This window comes from Exophiala bonariae, assembly GCF_035927105.1.
Source record: "Exophiala bonariae strain CCFEE 5792 chromosome Unknown scaffold_3, whole genome shotgun sequence".
NCBI classification, from domain to species: Eukaryota; Fungi; Ascomycota; class Eurotiomycetes; order Chaetothyriales; family Herpotrichiellaceae; genus Exophiala; species Exophiala bonariae.
The window spans coordinates 306,889-331,202 of record NW_027042478.1 but is presented as its reverse complement, the minus strand read 5'-3'; the positions used below and the strand labels follow the sequence as shown (position 1 = coordinate 331,202).

General features: G+C 50.0%; 9 protein-coding genes across 9 annotated transcripts; 4 read left to right on the top strand and 5 right to left on the bottom strand.

The window, feature by feature from the left end:
• Nucleotides 1–149: 149 nt before the first annotated feature.
• LTR84_007641 (uncharacterized protein) lies at nucleotides 150–2,181 on the bottom strand (the record flags this gene model as incomplete). Its single annotated transcript, XM_064851193.1, has 3 exons — nucleotides 150–1,172; nucleotides 1,359–2,076; nucleotides 2,126–2,181. The coding sequence occupies 3 exons, from the start codon at nucleotides 2,179–2,181 to the stop codon at nucleotides 150–152; spliced, it is 1,797 nt and encodes a 598-aa protein (XP_064710196.1).
• A 527-nt stretch (nucleotides 2,182–2,708) lies between these two features.
• Nucleotides 2,709–4,644, bottom strand: LTR84_007640 (uncharacterized protein; the record flags this gene model as incomplete). Its single annotated transcript, XM_064851192.1, has 2 exons — nucleotides 2,709–3,782; nucleotides 3,841–4,644. 2 exons carry the CDS (start codon nucleotides 4,642–4,644, stop codon nucleotides 2,709–2,711), a joined length of 1,878 nt encoding a protein of 625 aa, XP_064710195.1.
• Nucleotides 4,645–6,456: 1,812 nt separating this feature from the next.
• On the top strand, nucleotides 6,457–7,516 carry LTR84_007639 (uncharacterized protein; the record flags this gene model as incomplete). The annotated part of the gene is made up of 2 exons (XM_064851191.1): nucleotides 6,457–6,691; nucleotides 6,771–7,516. The coding sequence occupies 2 exons, from the start codon at nucleotides 6,457–6,459 to the stop codon at nucleotides 7,514–7,516; spliced, it is 981 nt and encodes a 326-aa protein (XP_064710194.1).
• A 703-nt stretch (nucleotides 7,517–8,219) lies between these two features.
• On the top strand, nucleotides 8,220–9,582 carry LTR84_007638 (uncharacterized protein; the record flags this gene model as incomplete). The annotated part of the gene is made up of 2 exons (XM_064851190.1): nucleotides 8,220–8,282; nucleotides 8,413–9,582. The coding sequence occupies 2 exons, from the start codon at nucleotides 8,220–8,222 to the stop codon at nucleotides 9,580–9,582; spliced, it is 1,233 nt and encodes a 410-aa protein (XP_064710193.1).
• A 317-nt stretch (nucleotides 9,583–9,899) lies between these two features.
• Nucleotides 9,900–11,588, bottom strand: LTR84_007637 (uncharacterized protein; the record flags this gene model as incomplete). Its single annotated transcript, XM_064851189.1, has 1 exon — nucleotides 9,900–11,588. The coding sequence occupies one exon, from the start codon at nucleotides 11,586–11,588 to the stop codon at nucleotides 9,900–9,902; it is 1,689 nt and encodes a 562-aa protein (XP_064710192.1).
• Nucleotides 11,589–13,624: 2,036 nt separating this feature from the next.
• Nucleotides 13,625–14,453, bottom strand: LTR84_007636 (uncharacterized protein; the record flags this gene model as incomplete). Its single annotated transcript, XM_064851188.1, has 2 exons — nucleotides 13,625–14,170; nucleotides 14,223–14,453. 2 exons carry the CDS (start codon nucleotides 14,451–14,453, stop codon nucleotides 13,625–13,627), a joined length of 777 nt encoding a protein of 258 aa, XP_064710191.1.
• Nucleotides 14,454–15,216: 763 nt separating this feature from the next.
• On the bottom strand, nucleotides 15,217–17,252 carry GUF1 (Translation factor guf1 mitochondrial; the record flags this gene model as incomplete). Its single annotated transcript, XM_064851187.1, has 2 exons — nucleotides 15,217–16,480; nucleotides 16,534–17,252. The coding sequence occupies 2 exons, from the start codon at nucleotides 17,250–17,252 to the stop codon at nucleotides 15,217–15,219; spliced, it is 1,983 nt and encodes a 660-aa protein (XP_064710190.1).
• Nucleotides 17,253–17,498: 246 nt separating this feature from the next.
• LTR84_007634 (uncharacterized protein) lies at nucleotides 17,499–18,461 on the top strand (the record flags this gene model as incomplete). The annotated part of the gene is made up of 6 exons (XM_064851186.1): nucleotides 17,499–17,550; nucleotides 17,610–17,635; nucleotides 17,694–17,719; nucleotides 17,773–17,840; nucleotides 17,889–18,108; nucleotides 18,173–18,461. 6 exons carry the CDS (start codon nucleotides 17,499–17,501, stop codon nucleotides 18,459–18,461), a joined length of 681 nt encoding a protein of 226 aa, XP_064710189.1.
• A 458-nt stretch (nucleotides 18,462–18,919) lies between these two features.
• Nucleotides 18,920–23,731, top strand: LTR84_007633 (uncharacterized protein; the record flags this gene model as incomplete). The annotated part of the gene is made up of 1 exon (XM_064851185.1): nucleotides 18,920–23,731. The coding sequence occupies one exon, from the start codon at nucleotides 18,920–18,922 to the stop codon at nucleotides 23,729–23,731; it is 4,812 nt and encodes a 1,603-aa protein (XP_064710188.1).
• Between the last annotated feature and the right edge of the window lie 583 nt (nucleotides 23,732–24,314).

Genomic DNA, 24,314 nt, shown 5'->3' with positions numbered 1-24,314 from the left:
TAACATCCTCTCGGAAGTAGAGTGTCGTGCTCATGCTTGCACGGCCCCCTGCCTGACTTGGTGTCACACCTTGTCGTTTGTGCATCACACAAGATGCAGCGCCATTGATGCAACTAATACTCATTCCGGCCAGGCTTGAATTTCGACAATCACACTTGAAAGTCACCTCGTGACTCAAACGATTGCACCGTTGCGTCTTCGAAGGCCATATCGCCAAAAGCGTCGTTGCTGTCGAACAAGGTGTCCATGAATGCGGAGGGACCGCCCAGCTCATCGAGGATAGACCTCGGTTCACGAAGAAGCGTGTCCAGATTCCAGGAACCCATGTTAGGTGTCATTGAACCCTGCACGTTCTCGGCATCCATACCTGCAGCTATGGTCTCGAGGCCGGGGCACCAGTGACCTAATGACGGGAAAAGCGCCTCTAGCTCATCAATTTCGTGAGCGGCCAGCCTGCGGTTGGCTGGCTGGGGAGATGTGTCGATTGCAGGATGTTGAGGCTCAATGGCACATGCTCTGTCAGACTTCAATTGAGCGATCTTCCGACTAGCCGTAAATGCCACACCAAACTTGTTCTGCAAGTTGCTCACGACAGAGGAGATCACGTCTAAGCTGGCAACTCGTCGTGTCTCCCACTCTGGTGACGCCGCTCTGTATTGTAGTAACGGAATGGCTGCCACTGTGCAAAAGAAACCGTGTACCGCAGTGAGATACGGTGCTTGATCCCTGCAGAGGATGTCCTCGTAAAGATCTGCCATCGTGACAGCGGCGATGATCGATGTGATTGAGCATATCGGTTGTTTCCCGGACCCAGGCGTGAGGACCTGCAAGAGAATAATGGTCCCAAGGTATGCTATGTGAACCTCAATGCTGGCGAAGTGGTACGGCATCCTGGTCCCTTGTGTGTAGAGGCGGATTTCAGGGGGAAGATCACGCACCCATGTCTTGAGAGACTGGTTGAAATGGTACCGTTGTTGTGGGGTCAGACAACCCTTGGATGTCAATTCTGCGATCTGTCCCATGATCCGAGCCAGCAACATATCTGCCATGAAGACTTGCGCCCCTTTTGTGAGGACATTGTAGTCGTCTTTGGTCAAAACAGGAATGTCGAGGTCTTCTGATCGCAATAGCGGGGGTCGACCAAAGATCATGGATAGCACACAATCGCTGGCCTGGAAAGGTTTAGAGTTGTGTATGAGCAAATAGAAAGGGGCCTAGCTTACATGGAGCATCCAAATTATTTTCAGGCGACAACTTGTATCTGGTTTACCTAGTATGGTAGACTTGCAATGCATCCCCATCTGTATGGCGAGACGTAGAGCTGAGCCAGTCACATGCCAGGGCCCGACGAGACTGACTCGATTAGGAGACTTGGGACTCCAAAGAGTCATCAGACACATGGCCTTGAGAATTGTGATAGTATTTCTCTCGTAATTCAGTGAGATCAAAAGCATGACTTTATCGTACAGCGTCTTTGTGTCGACGAGAGACCATTGCGGGCTAGATGGCCGCGTAAGACTGCCGGCGAAGCAAACCGCTTGTTGGAGCAGAACCGATGCTCTGGGCGATTCAACTTCTTCTCGTTCAATCATGGGGAAACCGTCGGCCAGACATCCAAAGAAGGAGTCTATCAAAGCTCCACGAAGGGGCTGCGCAGGTAGAATGTCGGCCTCTGATACCTGAAGGATCATAGCCAGAGTTTTTGGGGTGTCTGGCAAGAATGATGGCTCTCCCATGGAGACATCTGGTTCTCGCCCACCACCAGCCGCCCCCTGCAAGATCGAGTGATCCGCAATGTACGCTGTGTCATTGGCAGAAGTTTCGAATGCCCTGAGCTGATGATTCTTCGCCGCCGCAGTCGTGCTCGCTGCTTGAGCGGCTGGCACAGTTGGTGGGTCCGATTCGGACTCTGCTAGTGACAGTCTTCCATGTCCACTAGTAGTGAGTTTGACTGGACTTGGAAAATTGGCTCCAGATATGTCCCCGCCATAAGGGAATATTTCTTTTGGCACCGTACTGGAATCAGCGTCACGATTGCGCCTGTGCTGGCGCAGTTTTCGTCTGCCTTCAAAGATTCTATAGAGTAGAGATCAGAAAGGTGACGGCGGAGCATCTCGTTTCTTACAGACCGACAAGCTGCTTGAGATTTGCGACAGTTGCCACAGCACCCATCACGGTCATCTTGGACATCGCATCGAATCTAAGGAGAATCAGTCCCATATCGCTACAAATATCGTCCTGGAAATGGCATGGCTCTGGTATTATACCTTCCGTTGGTGACACCGTACACATACGACTCTTGCACGCTCTTTGCTCGGTTGGTAGTCCATGTGCCGCAACATCAATGTACCAGGTGACTCTGCGCGTCAGCACCGAGGTCCAGAGCAGTGTGCCTCTCTGACTGAGCCAACGTCGAGGTGTCAATTACGTAAGGATGTGGATGAGATGAAGTGACTGCTAAGTATTATTATCTCCGAGCTCGCGGATCTTCCAAGGTCATCTTGCCTCGGGATAAAGTCTTGGCCGAGATATTATCGGTACCTAGGTATCTAAGCGCCAGCCATGGAGGCACCGCGAATCGCGAAGATAAGACATCAAAAGATGTCACCACAGCCAGTCCCTACAATATGCACACTATATGTTGTCCGCTCGAACGCAATCATTGTAACCCAAGTATCTGTGTCTGTCAACCTGTGCCCTCTATACAATTAGAGCTTCCCTTTCGAGCCCATGATGGAGATGACCTCGTCAGCTGCACGACTTCCCGCCCTCAATGCACCTTCAAGGTAGCCCTTCCACTCTCTCGCAGTTTCACCACCAGCGAAGTGAATATTTTTCCATGGAGCACGAAGCTCTTCGCCATATCGAGACAACAACCCTGGAGGCATTGCAGATGTTGGGGCTCCACCCATCCATTCCTCTTCGCACCATGTTCCTACGTTAAACTCGAGAACATTATCGACAAGATGTCTCTGTTCTGGCTCGAGGAACTGACGCAGATGATCGAAAACGGCTTGTTCACGGGCAATGGGGGTCAATTTGTACCAATCCTCAGCAGCTTTACCAGCAATGAACAATGCCAGCGTGTACGCCTCGAGATCAAAAACCGACAACTCCCAGGAAAAGCAGATCGGGCCATGATAGCTCCTGAACTTGCCCAAGAGACCTAATTCTCTCCACCACGGCTTCGCATATGTGATGCAAGCCTTGGCATAAAATCCTGGCTGAGTCTGGGTCACCAACGCACGTTTGGCGTGTGGAAGCGGAGGAGTGAACTTGATTTTGGTGTAGGTGTTGGTGGGATTCGCCATGATGACTTTCTTAGCCAGAAATCGAGACCCGCTGACAGTGGTAAGCAACACTTGATCCCCATGTTGATTGATCTCATCGACTGCGCTGTTCACCAAGACCGAACCAGGCTTCAGTTCGGCAGCAAGACCTTGGGCAATTGCAGAAGTCCCTTCTTTGATGAACAGGTTTTGAGCTCCTGCTTCATCATCTGAGATCAGCGAGAGCAGGCCTCCCACAGACTTCACATAGTCGACCCAGTAATGAATCCCCACCTCGTAGGCCTCTCTACCCACGTTGGCACGGCACAACGCAGCAGCAGCCTGCTCGCCCATCTGGCCCAGTTGGCGCGTTTTCGCCCACTCTTCCACAGTGAGATCTTCCCCCGTGGGATAGCTGCTGCTATTATTGATATCAATGTCTGGATTCTCGCTCAGTTCCCATTGGAACGCTTCCAGGAATTTATTGACCGACTCTGTCTCCTCTTTGGAAAACTATATCGGAAATGCAGTCAGCTACCGTGTGCCAGCCTCAAGGGACGAATTGTCTCACCTCTGGACCTGAATAAGCTGGATCCGATACCTTTGCACGTGCCACAACGCCATCCCTCTTCTGAAAGACTCCAAGGGCATTCGGCGGATTGTATTGTTCGATCAACGTCAGTCCAAGCCGTAGGGTATGAGCGTATATCTTGGGCTGTGTAGTCTTGTTGATCCACGTCGCTCCGAGCTCAGTGTAGCCCGGGCCGCTTGCGAGCTTGATGGTTTTGCTCCGTCCACCGATACGATGAGTCGCTTCCAGGATAATGACTCCCAAGCCACTCTTGTGCAAGTCATAGGCGGCCTGGACGCCACTGAATCCGCCACCGACAACGATAACGTCTATTTTGGTTGGTGGTGCCTGAAGGCCCAAGTCGGAAGGCCCGGGCTTACTCCACGTCTTCTGGCAGCCTCCAATGGCTGCCACGGCCTCCATTTCTAAGAATACCCCGTCTTCAAACAGTTTGGGGACCGGCACCAGGGCCGTGGGAGGTTTATGTCCTACGAGATCCATCCATTCCTTGACAAGAGTTTCCGTCTCGGTCCATCGCCAGTTGACCACGTAGAATCTCAGATGGAGGACGTCGACCAGTCGCGCACCTGAAGCGGCTAGAGTGGAGGCCAGATTCTCGAAAGCCTGCTTGACTTGCGGTCCGAGTTCTTTGACAATTTGACCATCTTTGGCTCCGACAACGCCAGAGGTAAAGACCAGGCGCCCTGCTGCTGTGGCCGTTGCAGAATGATGGTAAAGGGGCGACGCATCCCACCCTGGAACATTGATAAACTCGACAGAAGGTCTCAAATCTCTAGGTGCCATTCTATCAACCAAGATTTAAAACGACAATTCACACAACGGGACATTTGGAATGAGAAAAGTGCCTGGGTAGAAATAGATAGAGGTCTTTAAGAGTCACTGAAATCTTTCCGCTGCTCGAAGTGAGAACGCGTTTCGGCTCGGCTAACATCTGTGTACTCGTGCTCAAGTGCTGCCATGATCTACGCGCCGCATCAACCTTGACAATGGTAAACGGCAGCTTGAGACATCTAGATATCTTATTAGATCAGTTGCGGGAATGAGGCTGTTTGGGTTCTAGACCGCTTCGGGTGGATTGGCCGTTCCGAGTCGAGGTCGACAGCCGACAGCCGACAACTTACGGTTAAGACGGTTTGTTCAGCATACGGCTGTTGGCGTCCTCAGAGCGATCAGGCAAAGGCAATCAGATTGCGCGTGATCTACCCGTCGAAGTTCAGAGGCCTAGATGAGATAGTCGTCAGGTTGTCCGATCTCAATCAAATCTCTGGAATGACACAAGGTCGATATTCCACTCCTTATTTGTGATATCAGGGAGTTTTCCAGACTGGACAACGTCACAAACAAAGCTGATCCTCCAGTATTGTCCTCGACACACCTTCTTATCTCTGACAAGCCGACCTATCAAGCTTAACCGTAACCATGAAGTATTTGAAAATCTTGTTCTAGGTTAATTATCGACTAGCATTAGAGCACGAAATCCTAGTTAAAATGGCTAGTAGTAATTGTAATTAATAAAATTCTGGAGTCCTAGATAACAGCGACTCCACGAACTTGAGGAGTAAGAGGGAAGTATGTGTATAGCGTGCTTCCCTTACTCTAATACCTTTGCTACCTAACTCTCGGTAGCTAACGCGGCCTTACTCGTAGTATATAACCGTCGGCTATCTAGGCAGTAATCAGTACGGCGTCCCGTGATATTATACTAGCTATAGTAATTATTAGTAGATAAGTATAAGTTAGTAGTTAAGAAGTTACTATATTTCTAAGTTAAGACGTCGGAAAATTGTCGAAATTCGAAGTCAATAAGTCACTACTCGACGACTCATACGATAGCCTCGTGACCCTTTATACCAAAGTATTGGCAAAGACCGCCATTTACACACCGCCAGATGCCAATGGCTAATCCGAGGAGCCAGTCCTTTATAACAGTACGACATTCTCGTAGCGTTGGCACTTCTGGCATATTGTGCATATCTCGGCAATGAGATGGCCAGCTGCTTTGCTGCCAATGACTACTTACAGGCCTACTGTCGGAGCATCATGAACGTCTCATTCCACAGTCTTGAGGCGACTTTTCACAGATTTCGATGGACCAGATGAATATGAGATATGGAAACAAAGGTGACTTAGGCTACCCAGGAGATTCCACTCCACTGATGGCCACAAGAGCATTGCCGCCTAGAGAGTTAGGGGATGGCGCATACAAGGCAGAGCCGACCACTATGTTTAGCAAAGCTTACCTCGATTCTTGTAACCTCTAGCGACAGGCATATATTCTGCACAACATTATAAGTGCCATCCATGCATTGAGTGAGTCAACGTGAATGCTAGGGAGCCTTAGCCGTTAGCCGATGTACTCGTAGTCACATTGAATAAAGTTCACATCACCGTTGTTAGAGCAGCATGCTTTTTGACTTTATGGGCCGTATATAATTTCTTGGCACCTCTCAAGTTCAAGTTGTTCGTCACTGGCAGTTCAGTCCGCTCGCTTCTGGTTTCATTCCAATATTATAAACATCGGCACTCATAAACCGTACTCGCCGTGGTCCCCTCCTAATCCTCATCTCTACTTCATACGCGCCTCCCGAACAACAAATGTCTGCAACCTCGCCGGCGAGGAAGATTCCATACCACCATCATCATGTGCTCCGACACAAGCCTCCGACTGTGCCCACGAGAGAACCCGCCCTGCTCGATCGCGAGCTTGTCGACAAACTACTGATCGGCAGCATCAAGACAATATGCGAAGAGGTGGCTGTTAAAGAAAAGATAGAATGCCCCGTCATTGAATCTGTGGCTTTGGAGTCACTTTCGGCTGCGGTGGATGAATGTACTATGAGATCTGTTCAATTGAGTTGAAGTGATTGACTTTGTCAACTCTATACTGACAACTTGGTCCCACCCTATAGTCATCCTCAAATTCCTCTCCAAAGTCCGGCGGTCGATGCTCGTGGCTCGCCGAACTGCTCCGATCGCGACCGACTTCGAGACTGCCATCCACGTTCTTGATATCCCGAGACCTGACGATCAGTTGAAGCCGTACACGACGAAGCCTCCCATAAACCCGCAGCTGTTGCCCACTCCTCCTCCCGATGACACGTTCCACAATACGGTGAAACTACCCCCGGACTTTTTGGGTCCTGAGCTCGACGGGCATGGAGAATTGCAGCGATTCGGCTTCAACACATCCATTTTCCCCGCTCTGCCCTCTGCACACACATTCCGAGAGACCCCCCTCTACCCGACATTGGAGAAAGACACGCGAAAGATCCGAGAATTGGCAACTCAGGAAGGCAAATTGGGCGAGCAGGCGCTGCGTAAATTGGCCGGAGCGGTCAAGTTGGACGCGACACATCCGCTGGAGTCCGACGTTGTCAGGCAAAAGAAAACAGTAGTGACGCAGCCGGAGCCAGTGCGCAGAAAACGATGGAAGAATACTGTCACGCTTTCCGAGGAAGCTGTCTTTGAAGAGACGCTGAGAGACCTTCTGGCGAAAGAGCCAGGAGGGTTTGAGCTGGGTCCTATAGTGACGTGTGAAAAGGCGTACCGCATGCCAGATGATATACAGGTGAAAAGGCGGGCACCGGTCGAGACCACAGCTGGATCTGGGTCTCGTGGGTCGGCCGCGGCGGATGCGGATGTGATGGAGCTGTGATTTCAGCTTTCAAGACTGTATTGCCGAGCGATGGCGTTGGCCGACCGAGGAATTGAAAGTATAACATTTCACAAGTGATATCCCCAGGGTACAGAAATTGCTCAAGTCGAGGACCAGAACCAACTCTTGGATTCATTGGCATTCTTTGAGTTCTTCTCTACTGTTAGTGCCGCAGAACGGGACTCTTTTGGCGGAGGAGACCAGGCGTGCTCGCCCTCCCATGCAGTCGTTTCGACATGGAACGATTGATTCCCTTTCTTGCACCTAAACCAACCAAGTTCTGTCAATGCTCTGCCCTGTAATGTAGAACCAGATGGAAGGAGTGCCATACTTCCTGAACAACCTTACAAACGGGAAACACTCCATCTGCGCCGTACCCGTCGGGCTTCTCAAGGCCCGCTCATACTGTTGATCCGGTGTGGTGCAACTATATTGCACTAGCTCAAGTAATTCGCAGTCGCGTTGAAGATCGAAATCGCCCAACTTACGAGACTTAACCTTTTGATTGACACTGTGGTAGTGAATCTGTTGCTCGAGCTGGCTGACCGGGAACGTGTGCTCGGGTGGAGCCATGGTTGGGGTGATCGATGGCTTTTGGTTTCTACCACTCTTCCTGCACTTTCTTCTTGATTTTCTGTTTTCAAGAAAATCTTACAAAGCGCTCGGCTGGCAAGTAAAAACTCAGGCTGGTCATGGCGCGATCATGTCGGCTGAACAATATGGATCTAGTCTCCTGGATGGCGTGCATGAGGAAAGTCTAGAACAGGTGAGTCTGGTGAGAATCTGAGTGGTGAGGTTTGGGGGTTCTCCGCTACACCTTCCCTCAGACAACCCCTCCATCCCCATCCACCTCAGCCTCGTCAAGGTCACTGTCATCGATATCGGGTCTGATTTAGCATGATCAGCTTCTGGCAGATGTTAGACGCCTACTATATCCACGGCAACAGTCCGTCCTAGGGTTGGAACAACTAGATGACCTGTTGGAAGGTGTTAGGCATTTGGATGAACCACCATCAGCTCAGTACCCGGAATGGACATCTTCCAGAGCACCAAGTCCAGAACATGCCATCAACGATGAAGGAGCTAGCTATGAAGATAATGCTGCCAATATTGAGACAGAGAGACCGGCCATAGCAAAGACGAAAACGAAGCCTGTCATCATCGAGCTCACAAGCCAACACTCGGCATCTGGCAAGACAAGCATACTGTACTATCTGGCTGGACTCGCGACACTCCCATACGAGTCTAGTGGCAAGCAATCAGCCGTTGTGTGGATCGACAGCGATGGACGTGTCTCCGCCTCTCGGTTGGCACAGGTGATTGAGTATCACCTCTCTATGGCAAGGACCGACTCAACAGAGAGCAACACACAACAACCCGGCGGTGCGAGCATCACGAGCCCAACAGCCCTCGAAGCTCTAAACCACATCCATATCTTCCGCCCACAATCTTCAACACAAGTCCTCAACATCCTGGACTCCCTTCCACGCTACCTCCTGGATCCAACACGACATAAATCCTCCCACCGCCAATTAGGCCTACTGATACTCGACTCCGCCACGGCCTTCCACGCACAAGACCGCTTCGACGCCGAAATGGCGCGTCTCGATCTGCCTCTCCAACAGCGCGAGCCATCCGGCAAACCCAATCCAACATCCAAAGCATCCGTAATCATCACACGCCTGAGTGCTCTTCAAGCACGCTTCGAATGCACCATACTCTTCACCACCAACACGAGCACCATGACCGCCAACACCTCCAACCAAGCCGCCACACCGAATGACCCCAGCAGGGTCGCCATCAACGACTCGCCCATCATCAGTCCTTGGACACGCTTCGCGACCCTGACGCTGCAGGTCGAGCGAGTGCGTGTCGCGCAGTTCGCGCCGTACATGGATCTCGAGCAGTGTTTGCACGATGCCGAGAGGAGGCTGGAGGTGGTGAGGAGAGGGAGATTTACTGTTGAGGTATTGGGGCAACGGAGGGATTCTAGCAGGGGTAAGGCTAGGGGCACGGGGAATGTTACTTTGAGTGTTACTGAGGCTGGAGTCCGGATTGAATCTTAAATGGCTATAAATGCACTGTACAATTAGGCAGAGTCGGGAAGCCATCATGATGTTCAGGTGATGTATCTTGAAATGGAGGAGGGTTGCTTTTCTATGACCTGTGTTATATGGCCTAGGAATGGTACCTACCTACCTATTAAGTCATACAGATTTCGCCAATGTATGGGCAAATGAGGCGCCTGCCGTTAAAGCCATTCCATTCTATGTGGTCTGATCTGCTTCGTCTACGGTTAAATTCTGTCTAGCTCTAGTGATTTATGTTCCTTATGTTATCGTCAATCATTATGTAGCCACATCAACTGCTAGGGTAAGGAAACTCAATGTCCGAACCCGTGGCCCTCGACCATTTCCTTGACGCATGTCTTCCGGCATTCTTCGTACACCTTGACTTGCTTGGCCACTTCACCGAGTCTACTGATGACTTCTTTGTTGCCCTGGCCAAACCCGTAGATGACATAGGGGATCTTGGTCTCTGCACAGAACTCCTTGACGTATTTTTGCGCCGCGCGGAGATTATGGCGCGGGATACGCGGGTACAGATGGTGGACTGCTTGGAACTGGAGTCCGCCGTGGAAAAAATCGAGCCATGTGGGACAATCCACATCCATCGTCGTTCGAAGCATTTTCTGTGGGAATGACTCGTGTGTTCCCATGTCGGCTGTTGACATGGCGAAGTGCGACAAAGTAATTTGAACATGGAGAGGCGCGGTGATGACGTGGGAGACCATGACGAATACAAAGCGATCCCATGCCGTAGGAATGGACTTGTAGAGCAGAAAGTACCCGAACCATGTCCAGAAGAATACATGTCCGGTCATTTCCAGGTAACGATGCCACCACGCTATTCCTTTTTTCGGGGCTTGACCGAGGAGGAGATATTCCCAAGAAAGTCTGTAGAGGTTGAAGCGCCCAAAGGCCATGATGGGATAGTACAGCCAATCTTGTTTTGCAATGAGCCATTTGGCAAAAGCATCGAATTTCATGACGCGCTCATAATAGCTAGATCGAAGAGAGGTGAAGAAGCGGGTGCTGATGGCAAAGAAAGGTAGATGCTCAATGTCAGGATCGTGCTCTGGTGAGTTCGTGACGATATGATGGACATTGTGATTCCGTTTCCACCAGCCGATTGAGAGGCCCCCAATGAAATCAGCAATCAAAATGCCGATACAAGTGTCGACGTGAAATTTATGGGTAATGCCCATGTGGCCAGCGTCGTGGACCGTGAAGACCAGTTGATGCCACAGCATACCGAGGAACAGACCTGACAACGCGAAATACGAGTAATGGAGCGTAGTGAGAAATGCCGAGAAGAGGATGAAGTATCGAATGCATTCAATGCCGTAGGATCCGTAAGGACAATCGTACAGACCTGCAGCACGAATTCGGCTTTCGGTCTCCCGATATTTTTGAACGATCCAGTCCTGGCTAGCAGCATCCAAGGAAGGATATTTAAGTAAATCTGAGGATTTCTCTGCCGCAAGACGACTCTCTATAGGACTGGATATGGACACTGAGCTTTCATGACCAGAAATAGAAGATGCCGAAGACAGAGAGGTAGTAGTTGAAGTTGCAGCATCGATCGCATCAAAGACAGGCGATGGAGGTATGCTGCTGTTGCTGGATGAGCTTGAGTTCTGCTCGAAGTGGACCTCTGTACCATCAACATCATCTTGTTCGTCCTCTGTACCTTGTTTCAATGGTCGGAAAACCCCTCCCTGGATGGGCGGCAAGAAATTGGACCATCTTCCTTGAATCTTCCCTATTGCAAACTTTTGCATTTGTGCCTGAGCCTCGAGCGAGTGAAGCGCCCTGATCTCGTCGGTACCATCTCTTCCAACCATGTGCAAAATGGCCTTTTCACCTCCAGGGTGGTATGGTAGCCATGCGTCGGCTTTGATCACTCGTCCATCGAGGATAATGATCTTTCTCCCCTCAGCTATGAGCCCCTCGATCTGCCGTCGAGACCACAGGCGATCTTTTGCGTTACTACTGGTGGTAGTGTTCATTTTGCTTTCATGGTGATTCACAAGGAGGGGCAGAGGCTTGCAAAAGCGAGGAAAATCAGGGGTTATGCAAGAAATACTCGGTGAAGAAGTGCTGTCAGTTGTTTGACTTTAGAGGGCCTCAGGCCACAGGCAGGCTGCAGTATGGTGGGGATTTCAACTAGATTTATGCATCTTAGGCATCGGAGACGGATTTCCAGGCTCCATCCAAGTCGGCGAGAATTATCAGTCCAGAACGGGAGGCAGTACGTGCCAATTTCAGCATCGCCCTGAGCACTAACGTAATTAGTTTAGCTGATTCTCAAGTTTGGTAAGCGGCGGCCCTGATGCCAAGATCAGTTGAACCTCACCTGATCCTGTGGAACTGATCCTTGCACCAGCTTCTACAGCTCCCACTCACCACCCTCTCCTCTCAACTCTCCTCTACACACGTCCAGATCGCTACTGGACGTCTATTGAAGCTATACGCAACTTCGATTGAGCTTGTTCCTTCTACTCTCCAAGCTCTACGCGAGCTAAACCGGCACCATGCCTATCAAACCGATTGAAGGAGTACGTTCATCCGTTCCAATCGCGACCATCTCTGCAACAGACTCGAACTCCTCATATTGCTCGCTATGGATATGAGCCGAAGACTGACACACAGTTCTACAGATGCTCCGACGAGGGCTTGTCCTTGATTTAAGTATTGCTGGGGGTAAGCCGACACTTCCATCCCCTGTTGAAGGAAAATTGGATACATGAAGGGAAAAAGAGAAAGTGGACAAGAGCGGTCGTGTTTAGACAGCAAGAAATCTACATTGAACCTTGAAAAGGAGGAATTCGAATGGTCGTTGGAAGGAAGAGGCGAGCTAACGCGAAGTTTCATTACAGGTTTGGGAACAACCTTCGGATATCTGTGGTGGTACGGTACGTGAAACGAATCTCTCCAGGTCATGATAGCAACATTCACCTGGCAACCGATACGAATCTGCAGCGGATCCGGAAGTACTGACTTTTGCATCAAGGATATCACCTGCCCCGCGTTCGGGCACGAGACAACTACTACGCGAAGCTGGAGGATCAGAGAGCCAGAGATGCAGGATTCAAATAAATCAGCCGACCAGCCAGCAAAGTTTTAAAATCACATCCATCACTCCATAAGACGACCCAATATCGCCATCGCCTTCCCACCTTTGCCGCGGTCAGCACTGATCAGACAAGATATCCAGCCCTCGACGCTTGGTTGACATTAGACCTTGGGAAAGAGCGACAAATGAACGAAAGGGAAACAATACCTGTACATATTTCCAAAGAAAATGGCACTGTGAGATAAGAGATATCCATGAAAGACCGCTTTATCGTGACTACACTTATGATGCCATGGATCCCATTGTCATCTGCTTGCCCCATACGCCGAGTATGGTCAAGAGCGCCGTACTGTGTTCCCTTCCGCCGTATTTTTCTGATGGACTGCCAAGCATTTCAAGAGTGAGGTAAGATGTCAGGGTTCAGTTCTACGAACAGCTCTGAATATTATTGACAGTGGACGCGAAGCCAGGAAATAAGTGGCACTGACTCTCTCATGATCGTCCTGCCATGTCCAGGTTTCCGCACCCGTGACCACCAATACCAGGCACAACTATACCTCCACCCAATCGCCGATCTTTTCCAACGAAATCACTGAATACATGGAACTTCACTATTCAAAGCCGTTCTGCTCAGTTTGGCTGAGTCGACGTAGCCAGTTTTATCGAGTTCCATCCGATCGTCAATTCGACCTGAGGCGAGCATCTGGACAGAACAGAACAGGTCAGTGATAGGTTGACTGATCATCTGGACTTTGTTCACTTGGCCTAGTGCTGTGAGAACGCAAGGAGAGGCAGGCAGTCAGGCAGTCAGGCAGTCAGGCAGTCAGGCAGTCAGGCAGTCAGGCAGTCAAGCGATGTCGGGTCTTGTATTCTTGGCTGGACTTCGGGCGTTGCGAGTGCTGCAAGATTGCCGCCTGCTGCTCGCAGCACGCCGTGGCTTTCGCCTGTGGCGGCGCCTTCAACTCAGGTCTATTTAAGCTCCTGCACAAAAGGATCCCTTTCGATCCTGATATGTGGCTTCCCATCCTTCCCAACATATTTGCCATACCCGAATCGATACCCCTTGAACTGCTTCTGTAAATCAGATGAAGTGCTGTAGTTGCCTGCCCTGTTCACAGCAGCAGCTACATCGTCGATGACATGAGATGCGGCCGCATACGCAATCTGAGATGCACTTGTGAAAGGCTGCCGAGGAAGGAACGGCCTTGGGAGTGTCATCCTGAATATCAAAAGGACGAAGACGTCCAGTATCAGGATTGTCTGGGTTATTATGAACATCGGGCGGGAAAGGCGGAACCGGCGGACGGTTTGATAAAGGGTTGCACTATGAGAAACATTCGACGACGCACTTGTGGGTTGGAGATATTCCCTGTCGAGAGAAAGCTGCGCAGCGAAGAGTCGACTGAAAGCTTGCGAGGCTGCTGTGCCTGCGAGCTCCACGGATGGAACTGGCTTTGCTGGATTGATCATATTAGTGGTGTTGAGAATGATCTTGTACATGTAGTTTGGCCAACCCTGAGCGATGATATTTGTATGCCACCCAACGGTCGTCTCTGGCTCTTTGTACGCAACCGCTTGAATAGTAGCCCGGAGTGTATTCCGTTAGATTTAGTCGATGTTCGGTGTTATAATCAGGATCTCCCTGAAGGAGTTCTGATAGCACATTCCCTTCGATATCTGTGCGCAAGATCGACTTCTCGGTCTTGAGACGAGGGCGGCAGGCTATAACCGTCGCATTATACTCAAAGTAAGGATTCATACTCGACGTCGGATTGAAACCGAAAGGGAATGAGGCCATCTTGTTCTTCCATCGACCACCAAGCCAAGCGAGGACAATTTGCTGTTCATTGGTCTGGGAATTCCGGAATGGTATTTCACTTGGGCTGTTTGGTCTTGACACAGAAGCTTGAACTTCATACGCAGCGATCTCATCATTCGGCACTTGATCAAGATACAAAAATACACCCCAATGGAAAGTGTTGTCCGGATCACCACAAGGGACGGAATCGCCCTGGGGTAGCCATAGCAGAACTGAATATACAGGGTTCATTCGTTGTTGAAGTTGGAAAGTTCAAAGTGTGCCCCCTGGTCAGGATTAGTTTGCAGGAAGTCCACACAGTCCAAGTCAGCCCCATAGCCAATACTTCCATGTTCAAGCTCTGGACTGCGAATATTGGGTGCTGTGTCGACCACACTTAGAGGCATCTGCAGAAGCTTCCGCCTCAGCCTTGTTTGCGCCCGGCAAACAGGTATCCGCTGTCTAAATTTGGTGTGGGTCTGCCTCAAATTTATTGGAGTAGATCACTCAGTCGAAAGAGAGCACCTGTATCGTCAAAGCCAAGATTGTAGTTTGTATCTTGGTCATTGTGATTTGAACCATAAGTCGTGATCTCGAGTCTTCGTAGTTCCTGCCTCACGCAAATCTCAGCACTCAAATTTTGGAAGGGGTCATCGACAGTGAACGGGAATGACCATGATCTTGGGTTTGTGAATGGAAAAAAGAAAATTAGTCCTGTTTGGGGAGCCAAACTTCGAAATAGCCAAGTTGCAGCATAATTTCTTTATTTTGCCAGGAAGGCCTGGAACGCAGAGTGTTCAATAACTACATTCCCCACTGCCTTTAATTTCTTGCGGCCCTCTTTCTGTTTCTCGAGCAGTTTCTTCCGTCTGGTGATATCGCTAGCATGCAGCTTCGCCAAAACATCCTTTCGGAATGGTTTCAGCGTTTCCCGTGCGATAATTTCTCTGCCAACAGCAGCTTGAATGATGATCTCAAACATCTGTCGGTCGACGTGCTCTTTGAACTTTTCAACCCAGCGCTTTCCGACTTGCCTGACTTGAGACCGATGCAAGACTCGAGAAACAGCATCAACTGGTTCTTTGTTTACTAGAAGCTGGAGCTTGACGATATTACTGACGCGCCATGCAGATTCCTCATAGTCAAGTGTGGCATAACCCTTGGTTCCAGATTTCAATTTTCCAAAGAAGTCGTCCACCAGTTGAGCCAAGGGCATTTCGTATTTGAGAATGACTTGGGTAGAGTTGAAGTACTCGAGAGACTGTTGTTCACCACGGTTTGCCTCGCATAGCTCGATAACCGTTCCGAGATATTCTTGTGGCAGAATCAAAGTGCACAGCACATAAGGCTCCAGTAAGTCGGTGATATGTCGACGACTAGAATCATCTTCGGGGAATTCGGCGGGGTTTGTGATTGTCACTTCCTTGCCATCCTTGTACCTAATCTGGAAAGGCACGGTGGGAGGAGTGATGATAATGCTGGCACCATGCTCTTGTCGAAGCCGGTCTTCAAACACAGAGCAATGCAAGGTTCCCAAGAAACCAAGCCGGAAGCCTGCTCCAAGGGCATTTGATGATTCTTTTTGCACGGTGACACTTCGATCATTCAAGGTAAGTTGGTTGATACTGTCCTCAAGATGTTCGAAATCTCCCTGGTCCACAGGAAAAGCTGCAACGAAAACCATCGGCTTCGGTTCCTCGAAGCCAGGTAGCGGTTGGACTAGCTTCTCAAAGCCGACTTTGGTGTAAGTGTCACCAATCTTTGCCTCTTTGCTGTTCCTCATACTAGGGTTGAAGTAAACATAGCCAACTTGACCTGCCCGAAGAACCCTCTGAGGTGTTTCGTCAGGGTACATAATGCCGACCTCGCCAACAGTATATTTGTTGCCGGTGGCAAAGGATATAAGCTGATCGCCTGCACTTACAGATCCTTCGAAGATGCGGACAAGCAGGATAACACCCTTGTATGCTGAATACCAGGAATCAACCAAGAAAAGCTTCAAAGAGGCTTGATGGTCTCCAGTAGGTCTATGCATAATTAGTGGAATGACTCGAGACAATGCATGGGTACGCAGACTCACGCAGGAATATTCTCTATCACTGCAGGCAAGACACTCTCAATATTGAGCCCGGTTTTGGCAGACACAAGAACAGCAGTGTTCGGATCCAGCTCGAAGTTGTCCTTCATTTGCTCGAGAGCACGAGGCGGGTCTGCATGAGGCAGATCGACTTTGTTGATCACAGGGATGAGCGTCAAGCCTTGAGCAAAAGCCTGGTAAAAATTCGCGACCGTTTGTGCTTGGATTCCCTGACTTGCATCGACAAGGAGAAGGGCACCTCCACAGCTAGCATAACTTCGAGCCACTTCGGCTCTGAAGTCGACATGTCCAGGTGTGTCAACAAGATGAAGCAAGTAGCCTTGTCCCTTGTAGTTGTATATCATCGAACATGTTTGGGCTTTGACCGTAATTCCACGTTCTCTTTCGACATCTAACTTATCCAAAACTTGCTTGTTTGAACCAGCTTGGATGGTGCCGGTGAGCTCCAGCAATCGATCGCTGAGGGTGCTTTTGCCATGATCGACATGAGCAACAATGCAGAAATTCCGATAGCGGTCGATGGGAATGGCTGCCAATCGTAATTCAAGATCGGTAATGGGTTTGATGGCCACAGCGAGTCGCAAAGACGAGGAGGCAAAGAACTTCGAATGGAGGAAGTTGCTAGGACGGGAGCATGATGAGGCGAATGGGGTCCCTGTAGCAGCTCCTCGCCGTGCAAAGAGCTGCAGCCATTGTCGCATGGGTAGAATCTACAGAGATGGCGAACGCATGTCGTTGACCCTCTGTGGTCCTTCCTTGACAAAATTAAAAGACATTTATTCGAGTTCCGCAGAGTTTCTCCGAATCGACAACGCAGGCACGTGTCGCGCCCGGAATTGGCAGGTTCCCCTGCCAACTCGCCATGTCAACATCGCGGCTTCCCATTTTCCCATCCTTCCCCTCACCGCCGCAGCCCACGCAAAATCTTGAATTAAGACACCAACAAGATGGCCGCTGAAAAGAAAGACAAATCGCAAGTCCATAAGCTTGCTCTGCGTGGTGAGTACCGAACATGGGGATAGCTACGAAATCAATTTGTTGTTCTAACGGGAAGATAGGCTCGTCAAAGACGGTTGCGGAATTTGTGAGTCCTTGCACGCCTAGAGAGCCTCTGGTGCAAGACACGAACTTACAAGACTTAGTTTGAATACTCCATCAACACAATTCTGTATGGATCGATCTCCTACTATAGAAAAAGAAGCATCTAGTAACAGGCAACAGGTTTCAGAGAGGAGTATACCCCGCAGAAGACTTTACGCCGGTGAAGAAATATGGACTCAATATGCTCGGTATGGGAAATGAAGATGGTGGCCAACCTCTCACTAATACATCTCAAGTTTCGTCCGACGACCAAGTCAAAGCATATATCAAAAAGATCATGTCACAACTCAACAAATGGATGATTGGCGGCAAAATCTCCAGATTAGTGGTGGTCATAACGAGTAAAGAGACGGGCGAACACGTTGAGAGATGGCAATTCAATGTTCAGATGACTAGCAAGTCAGCCAAACATCGATCATCTAAAAAGACTTCAGACAAGGAGAATACAGCACCCGAGTATGTGACTACGAGGAAGAATCCTGTATGGTGCTATGCCAGAAGCAATACTGACTGCATACAGAGACTCTACACCAGCAGAAGCAGAGCCTGAAAAGACCGAGGCTCAGATTCAGGAGGAAATCCAGGCCATTTTTCGCCAAATTACTGCATCTGTGACTTTTCTTCCGATCCTAGATGGCAATTGCACTTTCAACGTATTGGTGTATGCAGATGCAGATTCTGATGTACCCGTTGAATGGGGAGATAGTGACGCGAAGGACATCAAAAATGGAGAAAAGGTCCAGCTTCGGTCTTTCAGTACGAGTAACCACAAGGTCGATACCATGGTCAGTTATCGGTTGGCAGAATGAATTTGAAGTCCCATACTATCAGCGTGGAGTTCAAGTATGGGTCGAATGGGATTCTTGTGGTTATAGCATCATGACATGAAGAAATGTGAAGCATGATTAATTCCAATGTGTGTTATTTGAGGCTCTTACTTGCAGCCTGAAGTTAGGAGGGCGGAGGCTCAGACCACGTGACAAGGCTGAGTTCATCTCGAACTTTTTGGAGACAATTTTTCAAGCGGGGAGAGCGACACCCACCACACTACCAACTATCACACGAGTCAGTGACTCTCACTTGTTCCACTCATCTCTCACAATAACCTCACAGGCATAAACCTTTGCTTGGTTGATCAAGTATCTGCTATCATCTCCTCTACTGCCTCACATCCCGATAAAACCCATCGTACCACACTCCATGTCCTCTACAACATCTCGACTCTGTTCAAACAACCCAATTCACCGTCCAAGTCGGTGACCGCACCATGCCCGTGGCAACTGAACTGCAAAAGCCTGGCCCGGGCAAAGAGCAGGTAATACACAATGTCCCTAAGGCTATCAAGGAACTCAGTTTCGGAGTCTTGTCCGATCAAGATATCCTCAACCAGTCCCAAGTCGAGCTCGTCGACCGTCGCATGTTCGAAGTCCCTCCACAGACCGGCCGCCGTACTCTATGCGAGTTTGGCCCTCTGGATAGGCGCATGGGAATTTCCGGCAAAAGAGACTCATGTGCGACTTGTGGAGAACCCCTGCAAACTTGCAATGGCCACTTCGGTCATGTGAAACTAGTCCTGCCAGTCTTTCACGTTGGCTACTTCAAAAAAGTCATTCAGATCCTTCAGAGCATTTGCAAAGACTGTTCCTGCATATTGTTATCCGAAACCGACCGACGAAAGTTCATAGGCGCCCTTCGGCGTGCGGGAGAAGACAGTCTTAGACAAGCCGCCATCATCAGAAAAGTCGCAGATCAAGCTCGAAAAACAAAGACTTGCTATGAGTGCGGTGCCATCAACGGCCTCGTGCGCAAGGCGGGTACACACTCCATGAAAATCGCCCACGACAAATTCAAATCCTTCAACTCCTCGACTTCCGCCAAAAAGATTGCTCCGCCCGAGAAAGTTGCGTTTGACAGCTCTTTTGAAAGTGCCAAATCAAATAACACCGAGTTGGAGAAGCATATGAAGAAGGCTATGGACGACCTGAATCCGCTTCGTACTTTGAAGCTTTTCAAACGTGTCAAACGTTCAGATCGCGAGCTCCTTGGACTCCGCTCTGCCAGCCCTGAATCGTTCTTATGGCTTTACATGCCTGCTCCACCCGTCTGCATCCGTCCATCGGTAGGGCAAGAAGCTGCCAGTACCGAGGATGATATCACTGCCAAACTTGGTGATATTGTCGCCGCCAACGCTGCCCTGGATGAGGCTTTGCAGAAGGGTGCTCCTGTTCAGTCCATCATCGAACACTGGGACTATCTTTCTTTGCAACTGGCCATGTACATTAATAGTGACGTCCCAGGTCTCGCAAAAGGAGAGTTTGGAAAATCTATCAGAGGCTTTGTCCAGCGCCTTAAGGGCAAACAAGGTCGCTTCAGAGGAAATTTGTCAGGGAAACGAGTTGATTTCTCCGGTCGTACTGTCATCTCACCTGATCCCAATCTCCGAATTGATGAAGTTGCTGTCCCAATCTTGGTGGCCAAGAACATGACATATCCAGAAGTGGTCAATGAGATCAATATCGAAAAGCTACGGCAAAGAGTTCGAAATGGAGCGAATCGATGGCCCGGTGCTAATTATGTCCAGAAGGTAGATGGTGACTTCAAGATTTTCTTAAAATTCGGAAATCCAAAGAACGTGGCGAAAGACCTGAAGGAAGGCGATATTGTCGAGCGCCATCTAGAAGACGGTGACATCGTTCTCTTCAATCGTCAACCATCTCTACACAAACTCAGTATCCTGAGCCATTTCGTCAAGGTCCGTCCCCATCGAACATTTCGACTCAACGAATGTGTTTGCAATCCTTATAACGCAGACTTTGATGGTGATGAGATGAATCTTCATGTTCCACAAACCGAAGAAGCACGAACTGAGGCCACCTTGCTCATGGGTGTGAAACACAACATTGTGACTCCAAAGAACGGTGAACCTATTATCTCGGCCATCCAGGATTTCATAACTGCATCTTTCCTTCTCAGCAGTCTCGAAGAATTTTATGACAGAAAAACATTTGTTACGCTATGTGTTGGGATGTTGGAACCAGAGACTGCATTCGACCTTCCACCCCCTTCGATCATCAAGCCAGAGCTTCTATGGACTGGCAAGCAAGTTTTCAACGTGTTGATGCGACCGAACAAACGATCTCCTGTCACCGTCAATCTTGATGCTACTTGTCGTGACCATAAGCAATATCACCCAGACCTTCACCGAGATCTTCAAAACGACAGCTTCTTATGTATTCGAAACTCCGAGGTCATGTGTGGTCGTATGGACAAGTCTACTGTTGGCTCAGGCAAGAAGAACTCGTTATTCTACATTTTGTATCGTGACTTCGGTCCAGATGCAGCCGCCCAAGGCATGAATAGACTATCAAAACTCTGTGCAAGATGGCTTGGGAACCAAGGTTTTACTGTTGGCATCAGCGACGTTACTCCTACAGAGATGTTGGTGGGAGTCAAGGCCGACATGATCTCAAGGGTATTCGAGGAATGCAATACGTTCGCTCGTGACTCTAAAGCTGGCAAACTCAAGCGGAAGGCCGGGTTGGACGATGCTGGAACTCTCGAACAAGAACAGGTTCGAGTGCTGAGTACTGTCCGAACCAATATTGCAGGAGTTCTGACTACCCAGCTCAGCAAGCGGAACACCCCAATGATTATGGCTACATCAGGGTCTAAAGGCTCAAATATCAACGTCACACAGATGGCTGCACTCCTGGGTCAACAGGATATTGAGGGTAAACGTGTTCAAGATGGATTTCAAGACCGTACGCTACCGCACTTCAACAAGCATGAGCGTTCTCCCCCTTCAAAAGGATTTGTTTCCAACAGCTTCTTTAGCGGATTGTTGCCCTACGAATTTTTGTTCCACGCCGTGGGTGGGCGAGTTGGCTTGGTCGATACTGCCGTGAAGACTGCAGAAACAGGTTATATGTCGCGACGATTGATGAAATCGCTGGAAGATCTATCGACTCAATATGACCGTACCGTGCGGAATTCAGCCTCAAACATTGTTCAATTTCGATTTGGTGACGATGAACTCGATCCTGTCGATATGGAAGCGAGCGCTAAGCCTGTCGACTTCGAGCGTACATATGCTCATGTTGAGGCAACAACCTATGATACAACTGAAGCTGGGCTCAAGGACACCGAGATATATACTGTCATGGAAGATATTCTGTCCACCAAGCGCAGTCTATTGAACAGAGTTGATCTGAATGGGGTTGAATTACCTTATGAGACTGATGATGACCGCCTGGCCGATGGCCATGAAAGTCATAGAGCATTCTTAAGATCGATTCACGATTTCGTGATGGCAAAAGCACAATCGTTCACCAAAGCAAGAGCTGAGAAAAAGAATTTTGCTTTGCCCCCATCCTTGCCTCCATCCTCGTCTGGCCCATCATCTTCCACACCAAAACGTAAAGCAGATGCAGACCCTGAGGAAGAAGAGGCTGCTGAATCAGCTTCAGCGAGACGTTCTGGTAGGAAGCCAGCTGCACCACGCAAGCCTGCCGCAAAGACAGCCAAGAAACAGAAGCAGGCGTCCGTTCATCCAGATAAATACGTCAAAATCTTTGCTGGACCTTCAACAAAAGATCGCTTCGAACTGACGTCGAAATTGTCCGAGAGAACGTTGAAAGCGTTCGTCAACCTCTGTCTTGAGAAGTATGAACGAGCACGTGTCGAACCAGGACACGCTGTCGGAGCTGTCGGTGCTCAATCGATCGGAGAGCCCGGTACTCAAATGACACTGAAGACTTTCCATTTTGCTGGTGTTGCTGGTATGAGTTTGACTGCAGGTGTACCACGTATCAAAGAAATCATCAATGCTTCAAAGGATATCAGCACACCCGTCATCACATGTCGGTTGGAGCGTCGCCGCGATATGACCATTCCCGAGTCTTTGGCAAGAATCGTCAAGGGTAGAATTGAAAGTTTGAATCTGGAAGACATCACCACCTACATCCAGCTCAGCCACTCTCGCGACCGCCCCAGCTGCATTCATCTAAAGATTGCTATGGACACGATCGACGATCTCGGCCTGGATATCACCGTCCCGGAGATCATCAACTCAATTTTGAAACACAGACAGCTCAAAGCCGCCAAGTTAAGAATCCAACTCAAGGGCAGAGACGAACTCAAGATCACCGCCGGATTTGCGATCAAATCCGCGAAGCGAGGCTCCGCCGCCAAGATCGATGAGGAAGGCCAACAACATGAAGGATTACTCCGCTTGCAGGCCTTGCGTCGAATCTTGCCCGCCGTCCACGTCTTGGGCCATCCTTCTGCCACACGAGCCGTGGTAATGGCAGAGGACGACCCGCTCTCAGACGATATCCTGGCGCTACGCAACGCCGCGAAACGCGCCAAAGCCGAAGCCGAAACCCAGACCGTGAACTCGGAGACATCGACGGCAGAGCCAGAAATCAAGCAGGAGAGCACGACAAAGCCCGCGGATGGCGCGGCGCCATTAGTCAAAGTCGAACCCCCATCGCAAGCAGGCAATAGCAAATCGACCCTCGCTACCGCTGCCCCGGCCGCGCCGTCCAAACCGGTGCAAATGCACAAAGTGATGGTCGAAGGCTACGGTTTCCGCTACTGCATGAACACCGACGGGGTGGACTCGAACACGACACAAACCAACTCGATAGTCGAAACGCTCCAAGTGCTGGGCATCGAAGCGGCGCGCTCCAAAATCATCACCGAGATCCAAGAAGTCACCAAAGACCTGTCGATCGACCCGCGGCACATGGCGCTACTCGCCGACGTCATGACGTACAAAGGCGAAGTCCTGGGGATCACGCGGTTCGGCCTCGCCAAGATGCGCGACAGTGTGCTGCAACTGGCCAGTTTCGAGAAGACGGCCGACCATGTCTTCGAGGCCGGGCAGGTTGGCAAGGTCGATAAGATCGAGGGTGTGAGTGAGAGTGTGATTGTGGGCAAAACGATGCGTGTCGGCACCGGCAGTGTCGAGGTGGTGAGGTATTTGAATCTCGATCATCGGGAGTTGAAGAAGCGGAGGCCCTGTCTTTTTGAGGATGCTTGGTCATCCGCCGGTCCTGCTAGGAGGGGTGCGAGGTGAATAATGATGAGTGAATTAGTATTTCATCGGACCTGCATATATGCATGTTTGTTCCATATCTACTCTGTAGACAACTAGTCATCAGAGGTAGGTAGATCACCGAGACAGCTCCAGTGGCAACCTCCATGACCCCGTCAAATGACAGCAAGTGCAATCAATTTGTCTGTCTAGCCTGGCCAAAGAAGCTCTCGTCGTGCTTCCATTCGTGTTCAACAATCATGAACGCTGGAGTTACCCGTGCGCGTGCCCGCGGTGGCGTCCTGTCCGCAGTGTAAGTGTGCAACCACTTACTGCATGCATGACACAGAAAGAAAGCACATCGCCCTGGCCCTTCCCTGCCGGGTGACAGGCCGAGGAGGGAGGTCTGACTATATACATATGTATATAGCGCCCATAGCGCCCGCCGCGACAATTACTAGGAGCTCCTCAAAACCTCTGGGGATAATAGCCGTACATACATGGTATGGCCGACAGACGAGCACAACAACAGTTGCAGGGGGGGGGGGTATTTAAAGGGTTCCAACGAACGAATCGGTTTCGAGTCGGCGCCTGCCCAGGTATCGATACCTAGTTACTGCTGGGA